The 23400-nt window shown below is 32.4% G+C and overlaps 2 protein-coding genes across 7 annotated transcripts; both read right to left on the minus strand.

Annotated features, from left to right (window-relative positions):
• Positions 1-6635: 6635 nt before the first annotated feature.
• Positions 6636-14792, minus strand: LOC133316353 (transcription factor TGA9-like). 5 transcript variants are annotated; one of them, XM_061518084.1, is made up of 13 exons: positions 14617-14792; positions 14360-14448; positions 13949-14031; positions 13626-13733; positions 13473-13589; positions 12567-12617; positions 12366-12425; positions 12147-12224; positions 11853-11895; positions 10638-10909; positions 9427-9648; positions 7363-7505; positions 6636-6855 (listed from the first exon to the last, which is right to left on the minus strand). In XM_061518084.1, exons 1-13 carry the CDS (start codon positions 14724-14726, stop codon positions 6768-6770), a joined length of 1464 nt encoding a protein of 487 aa, XP_061374068.1. In that variant the 5' UTR covers positions 14727-14792; the 3' UTR covers positions 6636-6767. The 5 variants fall into 5 exon arrangements, with proteins under 5 accessions (XP_061374068.1, XP_061374067.1, XP_061374066.1 ...); XM_061518083.1 differs by having other exon boundaries at positions 12567-12611; positions 13473-13562; positions 13605-13733; positions 13913-14031; XM_061518082.1 differs by having other exon boundaries at positions 13473-13733; positions 13955-14019.
• Positions 14793-18709: 3917 nt separating this feature from the next.
• Positions 18710-21545, minus strand: LOC133316367 (F-box/LRR-repeat protein At1g67190-like). Of its 2 annotated transcripts, none has more exons than XM_061518110.1 (2): positions 21392-21545; positions 18710-21107 (listed from the first exon to the last, which is right to left on the minus strand). In XM_061518110.1, the coding sequence occupies exon 2, from the start codon at positions 20893-20895 to the stop codon at positions 19636-19638; it is 1260 nt and encodes a 419-aa protein (XP_061374094.1). In that variant the 5' UTR covers positions 20896-21107; positions 21392-21545; the 3' UTR covers positions 18710-19635. The 2 variants fall into 2 exon arrangements, with proteins under 2 accessions (XP_061374094.1, XP_061374093.1); XM_061518109.1 differs by having other exon boundaries at positions 18710-21223.
• Positions 21546-23400: the final 1855 nt, after the last annotated feature.

Below are 23400 nucleotides of genomic sequence, written 5' to 3' on the forward strand. Positions count from 1 at the left end.
GGTTGGTAAGCTTAAGTAGTCGTTGTTAAGACTATTCATTATTTTAGGGTTTGCTTGAGTTAGGGTTCAAACTCTATCTCTAAGTAAATTTTTGGAAAATTTTTGGAGATCAGAGGACGTGTCTTTCTCCTCGAATGAGGGAGTCTCATTGTTTCTCTGGTGGCGAAACTCAACGCACTCGCTATTCCAATTAGGGGATAGCTTCCGGGGTCGTACTCTAAGGGCAAAGTGACCGGAGGAGGTTGAATGAAGATACCTTCAAATTATATCAAAAAAATATTATTATTTATGTTTTTGTATTTAACGTTTTAAACGTTTATTCATATTACTACTTAGTTAATAGGTATATTTGATATTTTGGAGTCAAGTTTATTGTAAATGTTGTCATGTACCTACCTCTAAATAACCTTGTGTTTGTGTTTGTCATGTAAGTTAAGAGAATGAGTATGAGTAAGGCAAAAGAGTAAGCCAAGAGTATTAGAAAAAAAAAACTAAAAACTAAAAATAAAAATGAGTTATATTAGAGTTAGTATCCCCTTTCTCACATCTTCATCACTTACATATATATAAACCAAAAACAAAAGTTAGTAGTTGATGGCCTTAACAATTACCTATTCAAGATTTCTAGCATTCGACAAAACTATGGTCAACCTAACTTATACCTACGTCAAGTTCATTATATGAATATCTATATTGTATCTATAAGGGAAGAAGCAAGAGGACTCGTTTAATTTTCTTTTGTAGCTCTAACAGATAACATAGTCACATAAAGTAAGGCCATTTTAGGAATTTAAACCGGAAAATCTTCTTTCATTTTAATATTATCGAATAGAAGTTCTTTAGTTAACTATTTGAAACCAATAGTTCAACACTTTAATTCGGTCCCCACTCTCAAAATCTCATACACTATATGTAATGACAAAAGCAACATTACTCTGCTATAAATTAATACCTAATCTAAAGGGACGTATGCATTAAACTAAGTAGAAGAAAATAAAGTTGTATATTGCAATCTCATCAAGATTGGACGGTTAATATATAAAGCACGCCGATAATGACCCGTATTGCCTTCCTTCTTAAAAATTTAATCCCTATTGCTCATAATTGATTCAAAAGTAGTGGACAAAAGTAATAGAACTATAAAAAATAATAAATAAATTATCATGATAGAGCCATCATTACAAGTAAAATATTAGCCTAACCAATCTTCTTCTAGAGCATGCATGTCAACCAATTTCCATTAATCCTACACCCAATTGTAGGTTGCTGGAAATTCTTAAAGATCGAATATGAAGATGGTAAGTGCTAATTCAATAAGACATGGATTATAAAGATGAGAATGGATTCTCTAAATTCTTATTTTAATAAGACCACACCATATGAGAAATTTCAGTCTTTCATTGACAGATTATATATAGTCACAAGTTTAATGACAAAGTTTGTAAAATAGAAAAGAAAAAAATAATTATTTTAATTTGATCATTAATCTTTTAATAAATGACTAAGATTCTTTTTACATAAAGTGGTTATGTTAAAATGAGACATTAAAAGATAATTTCTCATTCTTTATATAACATTCCTATGATTCTTTATGGTCAACAATTAAAATAACCCTTCCTCTTTTTCATTTAATGAGCTTTGTCATTAAGTTAAAATTTCTCACATGACTGGTGATCTTAAACTGACACATAAGAAAATACATTCCCAACGAATATAATCCAATCTAGCAGACAAAATGCACTCTAAATGTTTTGTTTAATGGTTGCAGTATATACATCAAATTAAGGTTAAGTGTCAGTAACTGATGATCCTCTCTATTTTTTAACTTATATATAGTAAACTAAATTTGTTAACTATATATACAGATTAAATGGATTTTTTAATCTTAAACATCTGCTTATTTGATCTTACAATTAAATTGTTTGTTTTACCAAGTTGACGAGTAATTCATGACCATAAGTTGAGGTCAATATGCACAAAAATTCCACCTCGAACATAATTTGTTCTGAGATGCATGTGCACCAACAGTAGTGCTTCAAGTACTTAATTAACAGGCATGTAATTAATGTGTTATCAGTTATGTATAGTCTTATTCCACACACACGTACACCAGCACTCTATCTTCATGAGGACTGAAAAGTCTAAATCGCGTGCATGTTTTCCCACATGCATGCACAATGAATAGCGAAAGCATTTACCTTCCAGCTGTTAAATTTTTTCAGATGCAAAGAGAGAGGACAATAGAGACAGGCTAGTAGGCTATGCCTATGTACAATGCAAAATGCAAAATGTAGTGTAAATTGAACAATGCCAATATGTACGAATTTGCTATTTGTGTCAGCACTAAGGCAACACCTCTCTTTCCAATCTCCCTCTCAAAATGTTCCCCACACTTTAATTAGACGAAATTTAAATACTTCAAATTTATAGAGAGATTTAATAGAAAATTCTTTGTTCTACTAGAAAATATTTGAAATATTACAGTGATGTACTTATAGTTGGTTCATTGCACATGACCCAACTAATTAATGAATTAATTTGAGAAATTTGGAAGCAAATTGAATTATGGCCCATTAAACATGATTTGCATGTTCAAAGAAGCAATAATTTAAAATTTAACAGATTATAATCAAATTCAAGTCCAGATGAAACATCATATTTGATTGTAATCTAGTCGGCAAAAAGAGAAAAACAACAAATTTAAAGTGATTTGAGATATAAGATTTGAGATGTGTTTTAAATGATTTAATTATAAATAATTATCTTTATTTTTATAATTTTTTAATTTTTAGGAGATAGCTATCCTTATATTTATTTTTAGGAATTTTACTTATTTCCAGTATTTTAAAATTTTAAATTGATTTGTAATTAGTCTATAAAAGAGTATTCAAGACTCTTATTATAGGAGTTAAATATTTGTTATTTTGATAATTATAATTGAGAATAAAGAATCTTAACCTTTTGTTTAGCCATCTTTTTATATGTTTTTGGCATCATACATGAGTATCAAGCACTCCATACATTATTTACTAAAAAGAAAAAAAGTACCTCACCTAATACTATTTATTTTTTCCTCTTTCATGATTGATGACATATGAGTTCCACTTTTTATTACTTTAGGTAAGCGAGTACATATTATGAGAGCACTAAAATTGTGCTCGTACAACTAGTTATTCATGTTTAACTAAAAGGCTTTCCTAAAATAAATAAATAAATAAATAAAATATATATATAGACAAGCTCTTCTACTATAACTATCATTAAGCCAGACACCAGAGCTAAGTCCTCTCTTTACTGAGGACTCTAAACCGAATGATGTAGCATGTTATTGTTTGCTATATTTGGTCACCAACCTTAGCATTTGATGAGCTAAACATCACTGCTTATGACACATATATAGTGGTATGCGTGATTTGTCACTCTTTACATTGCAAAATGAATTATAATGTGACTGCACATAAGGCAGTTAATTAAAAATTATGTCATTTAACCCCCAAGGTAGCTCAGTTGGCAGCTGAGCTCTCAAGGGATTGCTTGGTGCAGGGATCAAACCCTGCTTCAAGCAGTTTCTTGGAAAATCTTTGGGGGCCAGAGGATAAGCCGAAAAATCTTCGGTTGGGGGATTAGTCTCATCCTTGCAAAGCTTAGTGCACGCACTGTTACAATGAGGGGCTAGCCCAAACGGGCCATACCCCGAGGGCATGGTGCCCAGAGAAGGTTGAATGGGGATACCTCCTGGCAATGTACCAAAAAAAAAAAAAAATTATGTCATTTTAACTGGGATAAAGGAAGTTTGCATTCAAAATTAATTGTAAAAATAAAAATATTGTATTTATTTTCATATTTGTAAGCACTGTTGTAAAATTCGGCCCGACCCGGCTAGGTCGACCCAGAACCCGGTGAACCGGTCATCAGATCGGTTCGGGTCAAGCATTGGACCGGTCATGCATCAACTCGGTGGTCAAATTCAATCAAAATCCGGGCAAATCCGACCAAACCTAGTGACCCGGTCGAGTCATGCATTTTTAAAATAAAATAAAAAATAAACACCAAAACTGTTTCATCTTATAAAAAAAAATGTAAAACTCATTTTAAAAACTTTTTGTAATTTTATTTGCTAGTATACTCTTCTATAATGACCTCTTAATTTTCAATACTGAAGCAATTTGTGAAATAATAAATTAGAGAATGTGAATTATGTCATTTTAATGTAGTTAAATTTGAAAAATATGAATTCAATGTCATTGAGAGATATGTTTATGGGGATTCTAAGTAGCAATTTAGATTGACATAGTAATAGCATGTATTTTTATTTATTTATGCTTCATGTTTTTTAGCTTATTTAGTGAATCTTGTTTAATTCATTTTAGATACAGAGAATATAATTGAATTTATATGTTCATATTCATTTTAGATACAGAGAATATAATTGAATTTATATGTTCATATTTATATATATTTTTATATATCGATATATCCGGGTCAACCGGTCCGACCAGTGACCCACCGGTCCGACCAGTAACCCAGTGACCCAGTACCCCGACCGGGTCGGGTTTAACAACACTCTCTGTAAGGTTATGATTCCCGATATTTAATGTTTTATATTTATTTTCACTTTTGTATGATTATGATTTTCCACATTTAATACTTTCACACTATAAAATGATGTAATTTTATATGACTGCACCAATCCTTAGGTGCAGTCACTATACATTAGCTAATATATATATATATATATATATATATATATAGGTAAAATTATTTTTGCAGTCGCTTTACATACAACAACGACAGATGTATGGTTATGATTCCTCACATTTATTGCTTTCATCCTTTGTATGGTTATGATTTTCCGCATTTAATGCTTTCAAGTATATATATAGCAAATATTTGATTGTTGCACGTACAACAACTGCAGAAATGTAAACCTTATATATATATATGGCTCGCTTTTTCTGCAGATAACTACTGCAGATAAGTTATTTGCAGTAAACCCAATACGACGTCGTTTTGAGGTGGAAATCATGGTATTTTTGTAATTTTAATTTATTTCAGGGTTATTATAGTCTTTATAATTATAATTTTTTAATATTTCATTCCCAAAACGACGTCGTTTTGATAATAAATGCAGCTAATTTATCTGCATTAACTGTCGAAATATTTTTTTGATATATATATATATATATATATATATATATATATATATAGAGGTAGGATCCTTTGACACCGGTGTCAAATTTGAAATTTGACACCTCATCTGAGAGCCGTTAGATCAAAAAATATCAATGGTGTCACATGCTTACAAATCAGAGCCGTTGATATTTTTTGATCTAACGGCTCTCAGATGAGGTGTCAAATTTTAAATTTGACACTGGTGTCAAAGGATCCTACCTCATATATATATATATATATATATATATATATATATATATATATTGACTCCAGTATAAGACTTAGAAGTCTTATTCCCCATCTAAGTCGTTGATTTCTGCCCATCTAACGATTGTTATTTATTTGAAGTTAATAATTAATTAATTAGTATAACTCAATAAACTATAATCTTAGATGGACGAAAATCAACTGTTAAGATGGAGAGTAAGACTTCTAACTCCTATATCAGAGTCAAAAGATTTTCCCATATATATATATATATATATATATATATATATATATATATATATATATATATATATATATATATATAATGAAACTAGAGAAGAAAAAAAGTCTAATGTCAAAGAGACATAATAAAAGCTTTAATACTTCTTATGTGTTGTGGCAGATGATGATAAATTTTGCAGCAACACATAGAAAATCAGGATCTGCATGTGCATTTTAGTTTTTTTTTAAATGTCAGGATCTGCATGCGAATCCTAATATAAATGTTTACTGCAAAATTTCTCATTTGCTGTAGAAGTGGCGAACCCTATAAGAAAATCGGTGATGAGCATAAAAATAAGTCTAAATACAGTAAAACTATTTATGTTGTCATACATGCACAATTCTGAGACTGAGCCATATACATGCACTTGTCTCAGATATAAATTACCGTCTTTCGTTTTCTCCAGTGTTCAACAAAAGCAAACAAATTAACCGACCATTCTCATTTTCAGCACACAAAAGTAGGCATGCACATGCCAGCAAAGACATAAACGCGCAATTCCCTCTATCTTCTTTCTGTATAAATAAATTAATCCTATTAGCAACCACTTCAAGAAACACAACCTCAGCGCTACGCAGATTGTGCATCAACCACCATAACAAGACAATGTTCTTAGTTCATATCCTCTTCTTTTTATTTGTCTCCTCTGCATTATAGAATACTCCACTTGCAACCACATATATCCACTAAGTATTAATGCAATGTAACAACCTCAACCTCCCCCTCTATCTCTTCCCCCCAATTTGTGGCACCGCTTTGTATATTTCTAAAGCCACTAATTAATTAAAATATGGTGTGTGTGAAAGAAAAAGAAGCAACTAACTAGGTAGTAGATAACATTACATCTCACATGTCCTATATGTATTTTTATCATCAATATCCTCTATTTTTTTAGCTAAAGTAGAAGCTTCCTCATCATTCACATAAAACTCTATTCCATTTACAATAAAACATAGAGAGACACAAGGGGGTAGAAGATTGAAAAAAGAAAAATAAATAAATATATATATATTCCTGATGAAGCTGATGACACCCTTTCCTTCTAAAGCAGCCCAAAGAAATCCACTTGCAGCAGCAGCTATTAGTTTCGATGATTACATATATTTCAGAAACTTGAGAAATGATTCTGTGAAGGATGAACCATTTGCAATTCCGTGGTTGTTTGGCATGAGTTATCATCACTGATGAAGGTCCTATTGCACCAAAGGAAATCAATATCACTTATTTATTTTTTAATATTCTCAAATGGAGCATATTAAAAGTTACAGCTATATAAGCTTTGTTGTTGAAACTTGAAAGCACGTATACAGGTTAAGTTTACAATTTTATTTTATTTTTTACAAACTCTTACCACATTAACTATGTACTCCTAAAAATATATATGTGATTGAATGTATTTCTTAAAATACATAGTTGAGTTTGTAAGAATTTGTAGACAAAAAAATTATAAGTATAACTTTTCACACATACATATGAGGAGAGATCTTTTGATTATAGTATAAGAATAAAATTTTTTACTTTTCATCTCAATCATTTGTCTTCGTGCATCTCAGAATTTTAATTTATTAGGAATTAGAAATTAATTAATGGGTATATTTAATAAATTACAAATTTCATATATACGAAGATAAACGGTTGAGATGAGAACTAAGACTTCGTATCCTTCCATTATATATATTTTAGATGATGTTAGATCTTACTCTCTTGGTCTTGATGCCCAAAGAGAACTAAGGGCTCGAAGACGGCCATGATACTCTCCAATCACAAGGAAACATCGTGCTGCTTGACGAATTGTAAGTAATCGACATAATTGGTGAAGAGTTTGCTGCCTCAAATTATCAGCCTTCAATTCATAAGAAACATTAATGATTCAGTGAGAAGAAAGATAATAGATAAAACAATCGAGTTAGAGTAGAGTATGATATTTAATTCATTATATATATATATATATGGTAAAATATTTCTGCAGCCGCTTTACGTACAACAACGACATATATGGTTATGATTCCCCACATTTAATGTTTTCATCCTTTGTATGGTTATGATTCCCTGTATTTAATGCTTTCAAGTATATATATGGCAAATATTTGATTGCTGCACGTACAATAACTGCAGAAATGTTAACCCCCTATATATATATATATATATATATATAGCCGCTTTACGTACAGCAACGACAAGTGTATGGTTATGATTCTCCACATTTAATGTTTTCATCCTTTGTATGGTTATGATTCTCCGTATTTAATGCTTTCAAGTATATATATGACAAATATTTGATTGCTGCACGTACAACAACTGTATAAATGTAAATCCCTATATATATATATATATATATATATATATATATATATATTTTCTCCTTTTAGAGGAGAAAATTTTTCTCCTACTAGTGACTCATTGCATAAGTGGGTCCCACCTTGAAATTTTTTTCTCGACTATTTTGTATTATCACCCCACTTATACTATGAGTAAGTCACTAGTATGATATTTTCTCCTTATGTTTTTTGAAATGAGTTATCTTATGTTAGTGAAACAAAATTATAAAGGGGACCCACAAATAATTGGAGAGAAGCAAAATAGAGGTGAGATTCATCTTTGTTATGTGTGTGTAGGAATTTGATTTATCTCATATTGAATGATATATATATATATATATATATATAAAGTAGAATCAAACCCCAACTACCTTATGAGACTGGTCCCTAATGTAGGAGCACGTGTGGACAAGTGTACCATGCTTTCAAAGGGGTTGAAACTGATTAACTTGTCTTATCTATGAACTTAGACTGATTCTAATAGACTAAACTAATATATCTTCTTTTTCTTTTATAAAACTTGAATATAATTAATTAGAAATCATTTGTGAATTTGACTTTTAAATTATTGATGATTATAAGTCTACCTAGGGTTTATGCTTAAATATCCAGCCATCATTGTCTAAAACCAACTTCTGATTGAAACATTTTAAGATGGGAAAACTACATCAAATCCCTGGCAGTCTGGCACTTAACATTTTGATGAACATGCATGCACCTTAGTAGCAAGATTGTAATGAACTAAAGTACTAAGGATACTCTATTTAATTTTCTGGTAAAAGACAATGCAGAATTGCGGCGCAAAATATGCATAGAACGGATGAATAAGCAAAAGAAACAAAATGGACTAGAAAGTAACATTCCAGCTATTGCTAATTATGTGTCATATATTTATCCGTATAAGATTTTGGAATTAATTTGAGTCATTCATGTAGAGCCAAGTTAGCATATGCATGTTTATGGGATGATCCTTAAAAAAGTTTCAAGTCAAAAAATAAATAAATTATTGAATGGTTTTCAATCCATTTGCAAACACAATTTCTAGAACCAATTGATATTCGAAAGCTAGAACTTAGGGATGGATAAGTCATGTATTAATTCAAATTCAATCTTGACATTAACATATGAAAAGGCTATCTCTCCTATCAAAATATTAGTCAAATAGAAATTGCGCTACAAATAATTTTGACACATGTCACCGAGGCTTTACGTCAACCTCCCCCACCTAATAGTGTGCTAAAAAAAAGTATTACTTTAGCTCTAAGGCATAAGAAAAGTATTGTCCTATAAGATAATGTGATCAATCAATTCAATAATATGACATTTTTTCCTAAAAAAAAAATAAATGTAATTTTTTTTTCGTTTCATATTATCTAAAATATATTAAAACATACGATATATATATATATATAATTATATATTTGAACATAGATTTAACATTTTTACCTGACGGACGAATCCTTCAAGGTTGGCAAGCTTGCTCATGGCGAGGACCATCTGTTGGACACCGTCAACGACGGGACCGCCGGCGATGGTTTCAACCAGAGAGTGGTGGAGCTGTTCAAGGCCTTGAGATAGAGCCTCTTCTGCTTGCTGTGATGAGTGCCTGAGCCCATATATACCCATTATTTGCTGCTCCGCTAAAGGCTCCAATTGTTGTACCAACATCTGGCAAAAAAAAAACAATAATTTCATGAAAAAAAAAAACACACACACAACGTACACACACATATATATATATATATAATATATATATATATATGGATTCGTTTTTTCTACAGTAGATAACTTATCTACATTGAACCCAAAACGACGTTATTTTGTAGTGAAAATCAAAGTATTTTTGTAATTATAATTTATTTTAGGGTTATAATAGTTTTTTTCATTATAATTTTTTAATTTTTCAATTCAAAATGACGTAATTTTGGGAGCGAATGTAGATAACTTATCTACATTCACTTTAGAAACATTAAAGCCTATATATATATGTAAATAAAGCAAATGTTGTAGAAAAATCCTAATCTCATATTATAGATACATTAAGTGTGAGATCCACTTATTTTAGAAAAATAATAAACAAAAAAGAGAGTGATACACATTTTTATGATATGTGTAGGAAGGATTTGTTTTCTCATGCAACATGAAAAATCAAGTCTCATATATATATATATATATATATATATATATATAGGGGAGGATTATATTTATAAATTTTTTATTTACAAATTCTTACAAACTACACTAGATTACACTATATACTTCCGGGAGTACATAGTATAATTTGCAAAAATTTGAAAAAAAAATTTGTAAATGAATCTTTCCCTATATATATAAAGAGAGAGAGATGGAAGAATGGAAGATTAATTTACAAACATTTTATTTACAAATACACTATATATTCCAAGAAGTACACTCATTTAGCAAAACATTACTATTATTATTTTATGATATGATGGAATAATTAGCAAAACATTAGTATTATTATTTTATGAAATAAAATTTTAAAATAAAGTTAATTTTAAAGTGAGCAAATAAAGATATATCCATCAATAAATTTTAGTGTATTACACTTGTTAACTTATTTTTTATATTGGCCAAGGTGAAGATAACTCTTATTAATTAAGGCATAAAAAAAAAAAAGCAAAGGTAATACATACTGTGATGAGCTCTGAGGGTCTAAAACCAGCAATCCATAGGAAGCATCGCTCAGCTGGTGAAGTCCACATGCCATTAATAAGGTGAAACACATCTGATCTAGCAGCCACCTCCTTCAGCCGGAAAACCTCATCATAATGAGTCAGATATCCGTCCACCATCACTCTCAGTTCACTGTCCGATAGCGGCGCCTGCAGCCCCGTCCGGAGCTCCGCCATGTGCCGGTGGTCATCTTCTAACCACCTTGCATACTCCATGTCAAACATTGCAGCTCCTACAACAACACCATGTTCCACTTGTTACTAGTTCCTAATTATTGATAATGATATTACTATTATATGATATGATGATATTATTTTGGTCAATATAATATAATGGTATTTTTAGTATTAAAATTAAGATGTTGGTTGGTTTGGTAACCAATGCAGATATGGTCAGTAATGAAATAAACCTATAGCACCATTTTAAGCAATGGATTATTCTTAAAAGTGCTTTTTTCTCGGGATATTATTACTATTTTGTTCTAAACTTTTTTTTGCTTCTATCTTCAAAGCGTGTCATTTTACTTAAAGTGGATAAAAGCAGTCATCATGGATCAATAATTCGCAGAAAAGTTAAAGCATATTATATAAACTAGCTTTTATGTATATTAATGTTTAGAAAGGGTCACACAGCGTTATATATTCATTTCATTTTAATATATTAGCACGATCTTATTTGAATAATAGTCCTTATATAGTTTTTTTAATTTTTTTAATTTTTTTTTTATCTAGCCGATTTTATTATGTGGATTCAAACACATATTAGGCCTCAGATTTTGGTCAAAGACTCAAAGAGAGACTTTACCGGCTTAATTATTCTAGATTTTGAAATGGGCTTTCAAAATCAAGATTTGACTTATATTTTTGGTTTCAATTAAAAGATTCAACTGCATAAAAAGAAGTAACGTGTAAATAATATCAAGTACTCTATAGGACTCTCTCATTTCTTCTGTTTCATGTTCCATTTTCTAAAGTACAAAAAAGAGTCAAAAGATTACCACAACAAAATCTTCCTGGTATTCATTAATTATACCAAGTTTTTCGATGCTCCATAATCATTTCATAACATATGCGTCAGAAAATTATGGCATCACCGACCTCTTCTTACTTTTCTTTTGAGGTATTAGAAAATGTAACTGCATTTTGAAAACCAACAAAAAGAACAACCAAACTCACCTGAGCTCATATTTCCACCAGCACCACCACAACCCAACAGTCCCTATTAAATAAATAAAAATAAAATAAAATAAAATTAGAGACGTACATTATATTATGGGTTTGATGTCTCACATGTTACAGGAGATAAAATTATCTTTTACACCCACATAAAAATATATGTAGACTCGTGTGAAAAGAAAAGAAAAGAAAAAATATAAATTTCATATTTTGTTTTTATATGTAAAAAATAAAATTATCTCATGTATATTAGAGAAAATAAACCCGTATATTTTAGAGAGAGTGAGAGAGAACCTGAGAGCGTGCTCTTTGAAGATCTTGTTCTAGGTGGGTGAGCTTTAATCTACTTGATTCTAGTTGCTGCACATAAGCCTGTTCCAATATAGTGAAGAAAAATGCATTACCACATTTATAAAGTGTATTTGAGGTTCCATTTTTTATTATAATATATGATATTTCTAATCAACTAATTGTAATTTGTAATTGTACGGTAGAATATGTGATGGGACATACCTTTTTCCTGAGACGGCTTTTCCTTGCAGCTTCTCTGTTTTGAGCTAAACGTCTCAGTGTCTGAAAGCCAAACCAAACAAGAAAATCTTGACTTGCTTCCCCATGATGTAAAAACAAAGAATAAGGATACTTTTGAATATAATATATATTATAAATATTCGTGTGTGTGTGTGTGTTTTCAGTGTTTGTCATGTTCAAAACCTTTGCATCAAGTGGCTTCTCTGATGTGGAACCAGAACCAGTTCCCTTCCTCTGCAACATAAAGAACCCAAAATTTACTTTCTTTAAAAGAAAAAAAAGGAGAAGAAAGAAAGAGATGATTTCATAAGGGAGAGGACAGAAAATAGGGACTAGAAAACCCAAAAAAAAAAAATGTAACCATAGCTGTAGCTTTCTAGCTACTGAATAAATCAGAGAGGGAAATGAAGAAACTTGTTTAACATTACTTCAAATTCATCCTAGCTTTGAGGTTGGTTAAAGCAAAGCTCATAAAGATGCTATGCTTTGACCCAAGAATGGAAGATAATATGAATGTTAATAGTGCTCACAAAATTTCTGGGAAGCATTTCTGAATGCAGACACCCCTTATTGGGCCATTTCTCTTGAGTAGTCATGGAATCATCAATATGATATGGGTAGAAAAAAGCATCTTTATCTGCCATTGTTTTGGTGTAAACTGTGGTTTGGATTTCTAACACACAAAATTAACTTGGGGAGAAAAAAAGGACTTTTTTATCAAGCTAGGGAGACTCCAGTGAAGTGGGTGTGGGTCATTGTTATCATGAGAAATGTTGATAAGTACTGAAAAGATACTCACTTTGTTTTTTAGTTTGTCACGTTCATCTTTTTCTCTCTCCCATATTTTATGTCAGACATTAATCAGAAAATCGTTCAGGAATCAGTGAAAACTCTGTGTTATTTTGATTTACTGAGAGCTGTTGGGATCTGTGCTGTTCTTTTGTGAAGATATGCACAGAAGGAAGAGGGAGAGAGAAAGCCTAACACAGTAATAATTGCATTAAAGAGGCAAACTTTCCCTGAGTTTTTGGGGACATGGAAAGAGAGAACTGAGAGATTAACTGTGGAAACAATAGTTGTTTTAAGAACCTTTTCCTGTGGTGATTTGGCAGCTGATTGATTCTGTGATAGTCCTGTTCTTGAGGCATCAATTATAGTCTCCTGATGAAACTGGTGTTGCTGTTGCTGTTGAAGAAGCAGTTGTTGCTGCTGATCAAAAGCATGATTATCTGAAGAAGATGCCTTTTTATTCATGGGAGATTCTGTTTCAAATTGGAGCTCCATTTTGCTTGATAGAGTGTTCATTCCTGATCCTGAATCAGAGCTTTCCCCTCCTGAATTAGAACCTCCCTGTATTTGAAAAATGAAAAACCCATCAAAAAATTTGATTGAGATGCCCAAGACCAACAGTAATTCATTTTTGTAAGTTGGTAGAAAGAATATTAGACTTTTGAAAATGAGTACTTGAAAAAAAAAGAAAAAATAAAAATTGGGATTTTATTGAACATCTAAGTTCTAAGAATCTTTACATATGGATTGGTCAAAGATGGAAAAGTGAGAGAGACTAATACTCTTGGAGTTTGCTGATATCTCATTGGCCATGAAGGGAACATTTCCAGTGTAGCTGCAGGCTTGCCTGCAAACAAAGCTGCAAGAATCACAAAAGCAAAATCTGAGAGGATCACAAAAAAAAAAAGACTTTATGATTTTCAATTATATCAAAAGGTAAAGGAACCTAATCCTCTTTTTCAACAGTCATGGAGTCAGAAAATCATGCAAGAGAAGTAAGGTTTCTAAGATTGTAACCCCACGCCATCCATTTTGTATTGCCTCAGAATCATTATGGTATTGGAAATGGTAACTCTCCCACTCAGCACTTTAGACATATTCAAACCTTTCTTCTCTATGCTTTTTGCAAGAGTTGGTTATGCTTATCTAACGTCAGAAAAGGGTAAACCATGGAAAGGGAAACATACATGCTTTGGCTTCATCATTTCTTATCTTTATTCCTTGTAGAACAATTGCCTCTTCCAGCTCTCCAAAATCAAAAGCAGATCCTTGGTTCCTAAGAAACAAAAAAAAAAAAAAAAAAGTCATAAAAACTTAAGTCATGTATAAAATGAAGAAACATCATATAACAGTTCCTTCTCAGGAATTCAGTTATTATGTCTGATAGAATTTATTTATTTTAAAGTATTAATAGCACTGAGATGGAGAAACTATTGAAGAATACATTAAGCTTGATGGTGGGGTATTAATCCCATGAAGAACTCCATAAGGGACATGATGACTTGAAGGCCGTGACTCAGACAAATCCGTTTCTCCTATTCTTTGGCTCGCCATGCAAGACTATTCAAGACCATTCACATCATCCCTGAAGCTGAAACTGAAAGGTTCTCATTTGGTAGAAACTCAGTTCACAAGAAAAAAAAACACTTGATTACCAGAGCTGAAGAATATAAAAATTGATGCTTTGTGTTTGTGTGTGTGTGTGTGTTTATAGAATTCTGTGTGTGTGTGTGTGTTTATAGAATTCTGTGTGTATGAAAACCAGGAAGTCATGTGTCTTTACCTTTCTTTTCTTTGGAATTCTAAGGATAAATAGGATCCTATTGGGACAAGTTAACACAGCAAAGAAAGATCAAAGCTTTGTTGTCAAACTAATATATAAGTTGCCACAAAAAGTGGGTCCGGTCTTTTTCTCATATATGTTTCTCTTTGCAACATTTTATCTTTCATGGGGGTGTCTCTATCTTTATTTTCTCCTTCTCTAGGAAGAAACCTGATTGACAAGTGTGTTATTTGGCTTGCTTTATCACTGTCTCTAGTTGTAAAATACTTTAGATTGAGAAACTCATGATTTGGTACCTCAAATCTTGTCCTAGCAATTAGCAAGCATGTCTCAGCCTCTCTGAGCTTGTGGGGGTTTGAAAGGGTTCTGAAATAAAAATTAAAAACTGAATAAAAACTAATAAAATTAATAAAATTTTAGGGGTGGGGTCCTCTGCAGGAAACCACTAGAATCACTGACTCCTACTCCACTCTCTCTCTCCTCTAACCGCCTGTGTTTTCTTATTGGTTCTCCCTAGGAGGCTTCTAAAGGGTTGCATGTACCTTAGAGGAAAAAGTCATAACTTTTTTTACATGCCAACACTAAATTCAGTGCAAGGCCAAGTGGAGACAAGTTTTCCTTTCTTTTTTTTCTTTTCCTTTCTAGTTAAAGATGGCAAAAAGGGACTAAAAAGTGAAAGCTCTAAAGGTGATTTTCTTGATCCTTTTATACTCAAGAGGTGATGGATTTCACTTTTTTTTTACAACCGAGAGCTATAATAAAGTGAGTATTTTTGCACATCATATCATAACATACCATTTCAACCAAAACATTAGAATAATGTTCCACAAGCATACCCACTTTCTGTATTTAATCCCAGCTCTGAGATGGATTTGTTTGGTGTTATTCCCTTCGTTGATAGGTCAACATCCATTCCCTGTCATCACCTAAAACCGTGCCATCTTTAAGATTCTTTTCTACTTGTAGAAATATGTTTGCGGAGCAATATGGTATACAGGGTAATCATGAAATTACTTGCAACTTAATTTAATTTTAAGTTGTTAATTAGTATCATAAATCCATCATTAGATGTTACTTAAGTTTTTTTTCCTCATCTCTCATATAGTGTCTTAAGAGTAAGCATTATAAAAAAGAAATTCCAATGTATAAGGTTTTTCCATTTGCAAAAATGAAGATGACTGTCGATTATATACAGGCTTTACCCTTATATTTTTGCAAAGAAATTATTTTTTAAAATTGAATTTGCGACCCTCCAATCACAATAAACAACATTATATTTAGACAATTTCGGTTTTTTAAATGTAAGTATAACAACAATATTATTGAGAAATAAATATACTATGTAAATATGTATGCTGATAAAGAACAGACAAAGAAAAAGAGAGATGAAGGAGACTTTCAGCCCATGTACCCGATCTACCCTATTGAAAGGTAAAATCAAATATCAAATATTAAATATTGTGCTCATATAATACCTTTTATAGGTAATATGCTTCCTACCAATTATTCCTTTTATGATGTCAATGATTGGTCTTAAAAAAAGTGGTTTGGCTCAAAATATAAACGCTCTAAAGGTTAGGTCAATATGTATTTTAACTATATATACCTTTATTCCCAATATACCTTACAGCATATGTTCTTGACTAGGAAATGTTTTTGTGAAGGTTTTAGGCAACAGTTTGTTCCATGAATCTGGCATTATTACCTTGAGTATTAATCCTTTTAGCTCCACTGTTTCCCTGTCTGCAGAGAGGTAATTTGTCTGGATCAAATTAAATTCTAGAATTTAATTATTCCTTTGTTGATTATATTCAACAATTATTTTAAGTCATTACTTGTAGTCTAAGCAAGTAACTAAAAAAACATTGTTTGTTTGTAACATATTTGCTCTGGATAGCTAGACCATTTTGTACAGATATTTAATGTTGAACAATTTGTGTGACCATTGCCTTTCATTCTTCAAAGGTGAATTGTCATTTTCCATATCAAGCAAAGATGCTGAGTGGGAATTAACATTATTTAAATGGACAATGCATGCTCTAACAATCCATATTTATACTAAGAAAACTCGTGGCAGCTATATCTATCTACAGATGAACTTATAAATTATTTTGAATGGCTGGAATTGATCTTTACTTAAGAAATTTGTTAAAAGTATTACATTACAATTCAAGGCATGAGGAGATTATGACTTGTCCATACTAAAGGCATGCTCATGGTACAAATGTTATAATGAGAAGACATCCTCCTTTTAACAATAGATAAAACAAAAAATCAGAGTTTAATAAGGTTGTGTGCTCGAATGTAACGAAAATTGGGGCGCGTTGAACCTTTTAAATTAAACTATACAACAAATATCATCAACATGATTAAGGCATGAACCATCCTATCTTTTTTGCATGCGCACAAAGTCAACACAGAAGCTATTAACTTACTTTATTTCACTTAAACTTTTAACAACTCCAATTCTATATTTACGCAGCTATCATCTTTTTATATTTTTCATTTGTGTTTCTATCAATTTTTTTTTAGGAAAAAATATTTCTACTCTTGTTTACAACACTCATAAAAAAGTGAGACTTACTCAAAAAAAAAAAAAAAATTCTGCGGTAAAAATAGAAACATTAAATTTTTTTTTTTTTTTTTTCGTTTTGGTTTGTTGGGCCTTCCAAATAGGTTGACCCCATCAAATTCAAGATCCATCGTATCGCTTTCTTCAACAAATAATCTAGAACAAAGATATTAACGCACGTAAGAGGAGTTATACATAAAGAAGAGGAAAAAAAAATCTCACGTTAATTATTTTTTTTCTGAGATCTTAAACTACTTGCAAAGTCTAACTGAGACAGAGGATGGTTTAACCTACAAGTTGAGGAGCATATCATAGAATTGCAAATGAAAGCTGCTCTTTTGTTAAAAATCATTTTTGTATTATGTGTATATGTTCATAATACGTAACTCTTCAACCGAATGGATTCAGGAGGCGTACTTTCTGGCTTAACTACTCAATTTGAGCCAGCTTGATTAGAGAATGCAACCTAAAGATCACTTAAGGATGCACTTAGTTTTGTATATAAGTTGCTACTTTTGCTAAACTGTAATGTGTAATGGATATAGTAGCTTTTTGATTATTTAATCAAGGGAGTATTTGATAAGTAGTAATGCTACTACTTACTATGAAAATCTATGTTTTTGTGTTCCTCAACAATCAACATGGTGGCTGAGTAACGCGCTGAAACAAGTTTTTATAGTTTCATGTTATCACCACTCCAACTCTATTGACAAGTTGGTTCAGTAGCAACTCGTAATCTTTTTTTTTTTTTTTTAATTCCATGACCCTAATTACTCCTTTGGAATGAGTTAGATCCCTCGAATATCTTCAACCCCCGCACAAATATGAGACTAATCCCGAAGTCTCAAAGATTCTTTTCAGGATTCGAATCTCTGCTCTTTTGGCAGTTAGTTGCCAATGTAGTTGGCCATGTAAACTAAAAGGATCTTTTTACATTAACCAGCTATAATTCATCTTAATATAGAGTTATCCATCTTATTCCATCTCATCATTCGGTGTAAATCATGCCAAACACCGACTCTAGCAAGTTTTTCAAGGTTTGAATGATCATAGTCGCCATCTCAGAAAGTACAGACGAGTCCCAATCAACAAACCAACAGCCACAAAAATGGAACAATGAGAGCATAGGAAACTAAGAATGCAGAATGCGTCACAATAATAAACCTGCTCCCTAATTGCAGCATATATATGAAAGAAAAAAATGCTTTTCATATGCGACATACATCACACTACTGAAAAACAGTTAAAATATCAGCTTCAGAATCAATACTCTAATTCTTTGAACAAATGACCAGCTATCTAAAGTTCAGCTAAATCACAAAAAACTATAACCCCATCGAGGACTTTGCTGTTCTGGCCTTCTCCACATACTTGGAAGCTTAAATCACGGAAGTACGGCACGTACCAGCACATAACTGTCCATGATGCTGCAGAGAAAAGCACATAGAACAAAAAGGAAAGACAGCCATAACATGTCCAATGAATAGAAAGGGTAAACTTGTGTGTGTGTGAGAGAGAGTAACAAGTGAGATAAACAGGGACAAGATATATCTAAGTGTCAAACCATAGGTCAAGGCTCGAGCATGATTGGTACCTCCCAATAGTGAAGCCAAAAGTAAGTTTGTGCGTTGTGGTTTATCCAAACATGCACATTAATTAGATCAATTCACGCCTTAAATAGATTTAAATAGAAGAGAAACAAACAAAAATGAAACTCCTGACCAAAATATTTCTAGTGGTATACTTTTAAATAGATTATAACATGCACTGGTTTTTCTTTTTTTATTGTTTTTTTTTTTTTTTTAGGGGGGGGGGGTGGTGGGGTGGTTGGGGGTTGGGGAGGGATCTTAATAAGAATTAAATTCCCAGTTCTCATCTGACAGCATAAAATTTCCAGACTTTTCTGTTTGATAAGAAGTGATCAAAGTCCTGTTTGATATGAGCAATAATTGTTGGTCAATCACACAACACAACTTCTAGATAAAGATTCCAACTAATAAGTGAAAAGTTGTGCATAAACTATTGAATTCTGTAAGTTACCTGAAAATGTGCCAACAGAATTAGACTTAAAAGAAAACCTGAGCTATAACAAGGCATTTAGCAAAATCCTATTCATACTTAAAATGTGGATCTACATGAGTATATCTCCTCATCAGCTCAACCATGGATGTGGTGAAATTGGCTAACATCTTGCATTCTTCATCAGACTTAGCCTCTGAAACAACCCCGTGAATGACCAACTTCTTGAGATTGGGGCATCGCTTAAGCAGCCCCTCAACCCAGTGGGAGAAAAGATCATTGATCACAGTCCAGCCAAGCTCCAAGACAACAACATTCTCAAGATAGGAAGAACCTTGTAAACCATAGTGAAGCACTCCATCTCTCACATCATAACTCAGAGATAAATGGATCAGGTGTGGAAAGCAAGTTGCAATTGTTTCTAAGTCTACAACCTCATCCTCATCATCAAACATCACATCCCAAAGCCGAAGCCTCTTTAAATTCGATGATCTTGAAATCATCTGGTAAAATTTTGACCATATAATTGTGAAGTTGCTGATATCCACGATCTCGAGATTCTCAACTGTCTCGCCGATATCAAGATGTATAACACTAACATCATCAATCTTAAAATGCTTCAAGGTCCCCTTGCCAATGAGTTCAAAAACCTCAAGTGCACAATCTTTCAAATGCAAGCACTCAATCCCATCAGCCTCCAATACAAACTTGTCCAAACTGATAGCTTCTACATATACAGTCTTCAGCGTTGAACTACTCAATTCAACAGTCACCTGTGCATCAAACATTGCAATCTCTGGATTGACAAGTTCCAAAGCTTCAATCTTTGGACAAGCAGATACCAAAAGATTCAGATCCAACGCAGATATACTAACATAACTCAAGGAAAGAGATTTCAAACAAGGGAACCTCTGATAATTAGGTTCAACTCCAGCAATGGAATTATGAGCCAGATCTAATATTTCAAGCTTGTGCCTGCCACATATTTCAAGAATGTTAACACTAGGCATAGTCTTCACATTATAACACAATTGCCTGAGAGTTTTCCTGGTGTACATGAGCCAAGCAATAACAGTGGAAGCCGAGAACTCTTCCACATCTTCCATCAATATTGAGAGTGCCTGCAACCCTGAGGTCTGAAAAATGGTTTGTGTGATCAAAATCTCGACGCGGGTAGTCGTCAAATCTCTGTAAATAGGCCAATCATTGGAGCTGAAGGAGAGTGTGTGAAGGTGTTTGCAACATGCTTGTCTCCATTTCCTGCATGTTGCAGATGCTATCACCACATCTCGTGCAGCCCTTAGATGGGAGAGTATGTTCCCTATCACTTCAACAGGAAGCTGCTCCATGATGTTGCAACTTTCAACTTTGCAAAACCCTCACTCACCACAACACAATATTTATCAACTACTCTTGTCTTGTGTGTTGTTGTTTTGACAACAAGCAAGAATCACTTCCCGTTAAACCCGACTAAATAGTGTAAGATAAATGAAATCCTTGTACGCAGCCTTACCGTTGCATAATTTTGAAAAGAGGCTGTTTAATCACTTCATTTTAAGCCCTTCAATTCAATTCAAGAGTGAATTAGAAAACTCAAAAAATCATACCAGAAGCTTGAACGAACATCATCACCACCAAATTAAAATGGTCAACATCTTTCATCAATTTCACTTTTCACTGTATGAATTTGCAAGAGAAATCACAAGAAAATAATAAAAGTAATTAAGATTTAATCAAGCAGGTAAAACTTGAAATTAAAAATTGATTCTTCAATAATAATAAAAGAATAAATACAAAACGGTAAGTACGAGATAGAGAAAGATAAGAGAAGAAGTGGTTGATTACCTGAACAGTAGAAAGAAAAGAGAAGGAATAATGAACGTTTGACATTGTTGAATTGAATGTTAATGTTTATGTTAGTTAATGGGTTATAGAGAAAAAAGGAGAGCGTAAATAAGGGTGAGAGATCCGCCACCAAGAGATATCATAAACAGAATCACTTCTCTGAAACCAAACCAAACTACATTTATGGGACGTTTGGCGGAGAACAAATTTTTTTAATTCGGGAATTTTCAAGAATACTATCGAAAGTTGAGTTTTTTTTCGAAAATGTTAACAAAAAGTTATTTGGTAGACCAAAATATTCTCGAGAATATTGAGTTAATTTTTTTGATGTTATGTTTAGTTGTACTAAATTTTTTCTTACTATAGAAATCCTAGAATACCACCCCTGAATGGTATTTCTGTATGGTATTTTCAAAAAAAATTACACACCAAAATAAAATCCCAGAAAAATCAAATTCCCAATAAAATTTTAAATATCTTATAGCAAACGTGGATAAATACAATTATCACTTCCAGTTTTTCGAAAATCCTAAAATAAATCTTGTAACAAACGCCCCTTAGTGTTTGGTTGGAGGATTTTTGTAGGATGAATGGGGAAGTGAGGGTGGACATTCAATAATACCATGTTTGGTAGCACTTAAAAAAAAATGCTGGGGAAATTTTGTGTGTAATCTTAAACCAAATTCTTAAAGAAAAATCCCACACAGCAGATGGTATTGTGATTTTGCAGGGTAAATGAAAAAGTTGATGCTAAAATTGTGTCAATATTTTCGGTAAAATTTTGACCTACCAAACAACTTTTTTTAACTTTCCTATCAAACTTATTTTTCTACCACTTCCCTAGTAATTACATTTCTCCAGTATTCAAAAAATTTCTCTCCAACCAAACGCTCCCTTAGACTTTAAGGTACTTTTTTTTTTTATACGAAAAAAGTGTGTATGTTATTTTTAAGGATATAAAATTATGTTATTTTAATTGAAAAAAAATAGATCATAGGAAAAAAAAAGTGGACAAAAAAAAAAATAAAGATGTAAGTCTTATTTCTTTATGAAAGTACAACAACATAAGTTATATCATTTAGAAAGATAAATATTTTTTCCTATTTATATATATTATTGGAATCCAACTTCCAAACTAGGGGAACACGAGACGATATTGTTACAATTAAAAAATTTGTTACCAACTTACTATTTATTATTAGATCAAAGAAAAAAATGCAGTAAAATTTTTTGAGAGAAAAATAATATGATTTAATAGTGATTAGTGTTGGAAAATATTGGTTCCCTCTAACTCGGCTTCTACAGCCATTTGTGAAAGTCAATCAACAAGATCCTGATCTCGGATCTCGACAATACATCGGCCTGAATTTCACCAGGTCGGGCAGCGCAGCGAAAAATCAAAAACGAAAACAAGAGAGAGAAGGAGAGAGAGAACACAAACAGTTTTAATGTGGGAAAACCTTCTCCAATGGAAAAGTAAAAACCCACGGGACCTAGTCCAGTTCAAAAATCCACTATGAAAATAATGGTTACTAAGAATCAAATTCACCAATGTGGTGGTTGACTCAACCTCTCTAACAATGGTGATAATCAAACCTCCCTAGAGATGTTTCACTCAAACTCTCTCTATAGATCTCTCAAATACAAAGTATAAAGCTTTGCTTAAATCTCTCAAATAATTTTCTCTCGAATTTCTAATCTCCCAATCTGACCTAGCCTCCACCCTCATTTAATGAATATATAGAGGAGGTGGAATTTAGGGTTTAAGGTTTAAGGGTTTTGGGAAACCCCTCAATGGGCTTGAGCTTAGCATTGAAGGAGGAAGCCCAACAAATCTCCCCTCTGACTTCAATGCGTCGGCTTCAGCAACAACTCGGCTCCTTCACAGCAGTCTTCAAATTTCCTTGCTGGAACCGGCTTTGTCATCATGTCGGACCAATTATGGTCAGTGTGCACTTTGACGAGTTCGATCTCTCCACCTTCCACCACATCCTGGATCCAGTGATACC

The sequence above is a fragment of the Gastrolobium bilobum genome, unplaced genomic scaffold, assembly GCF_033153095.1.
Source record: "Gastrolobium bilobum isolate Gb01-03AN ecotype WA unplaced genomic scaffold, APGP_CSIRO_Gbil_v1 utg682, whole genome shotgun sequence".
Lineage (NCBI taxonomy): Eukaryota > Viridiplantae > Streptophyta > Magnoliopsida > Fabales > Fabaceae > Gastrolobium > Gastrolobium bilobum.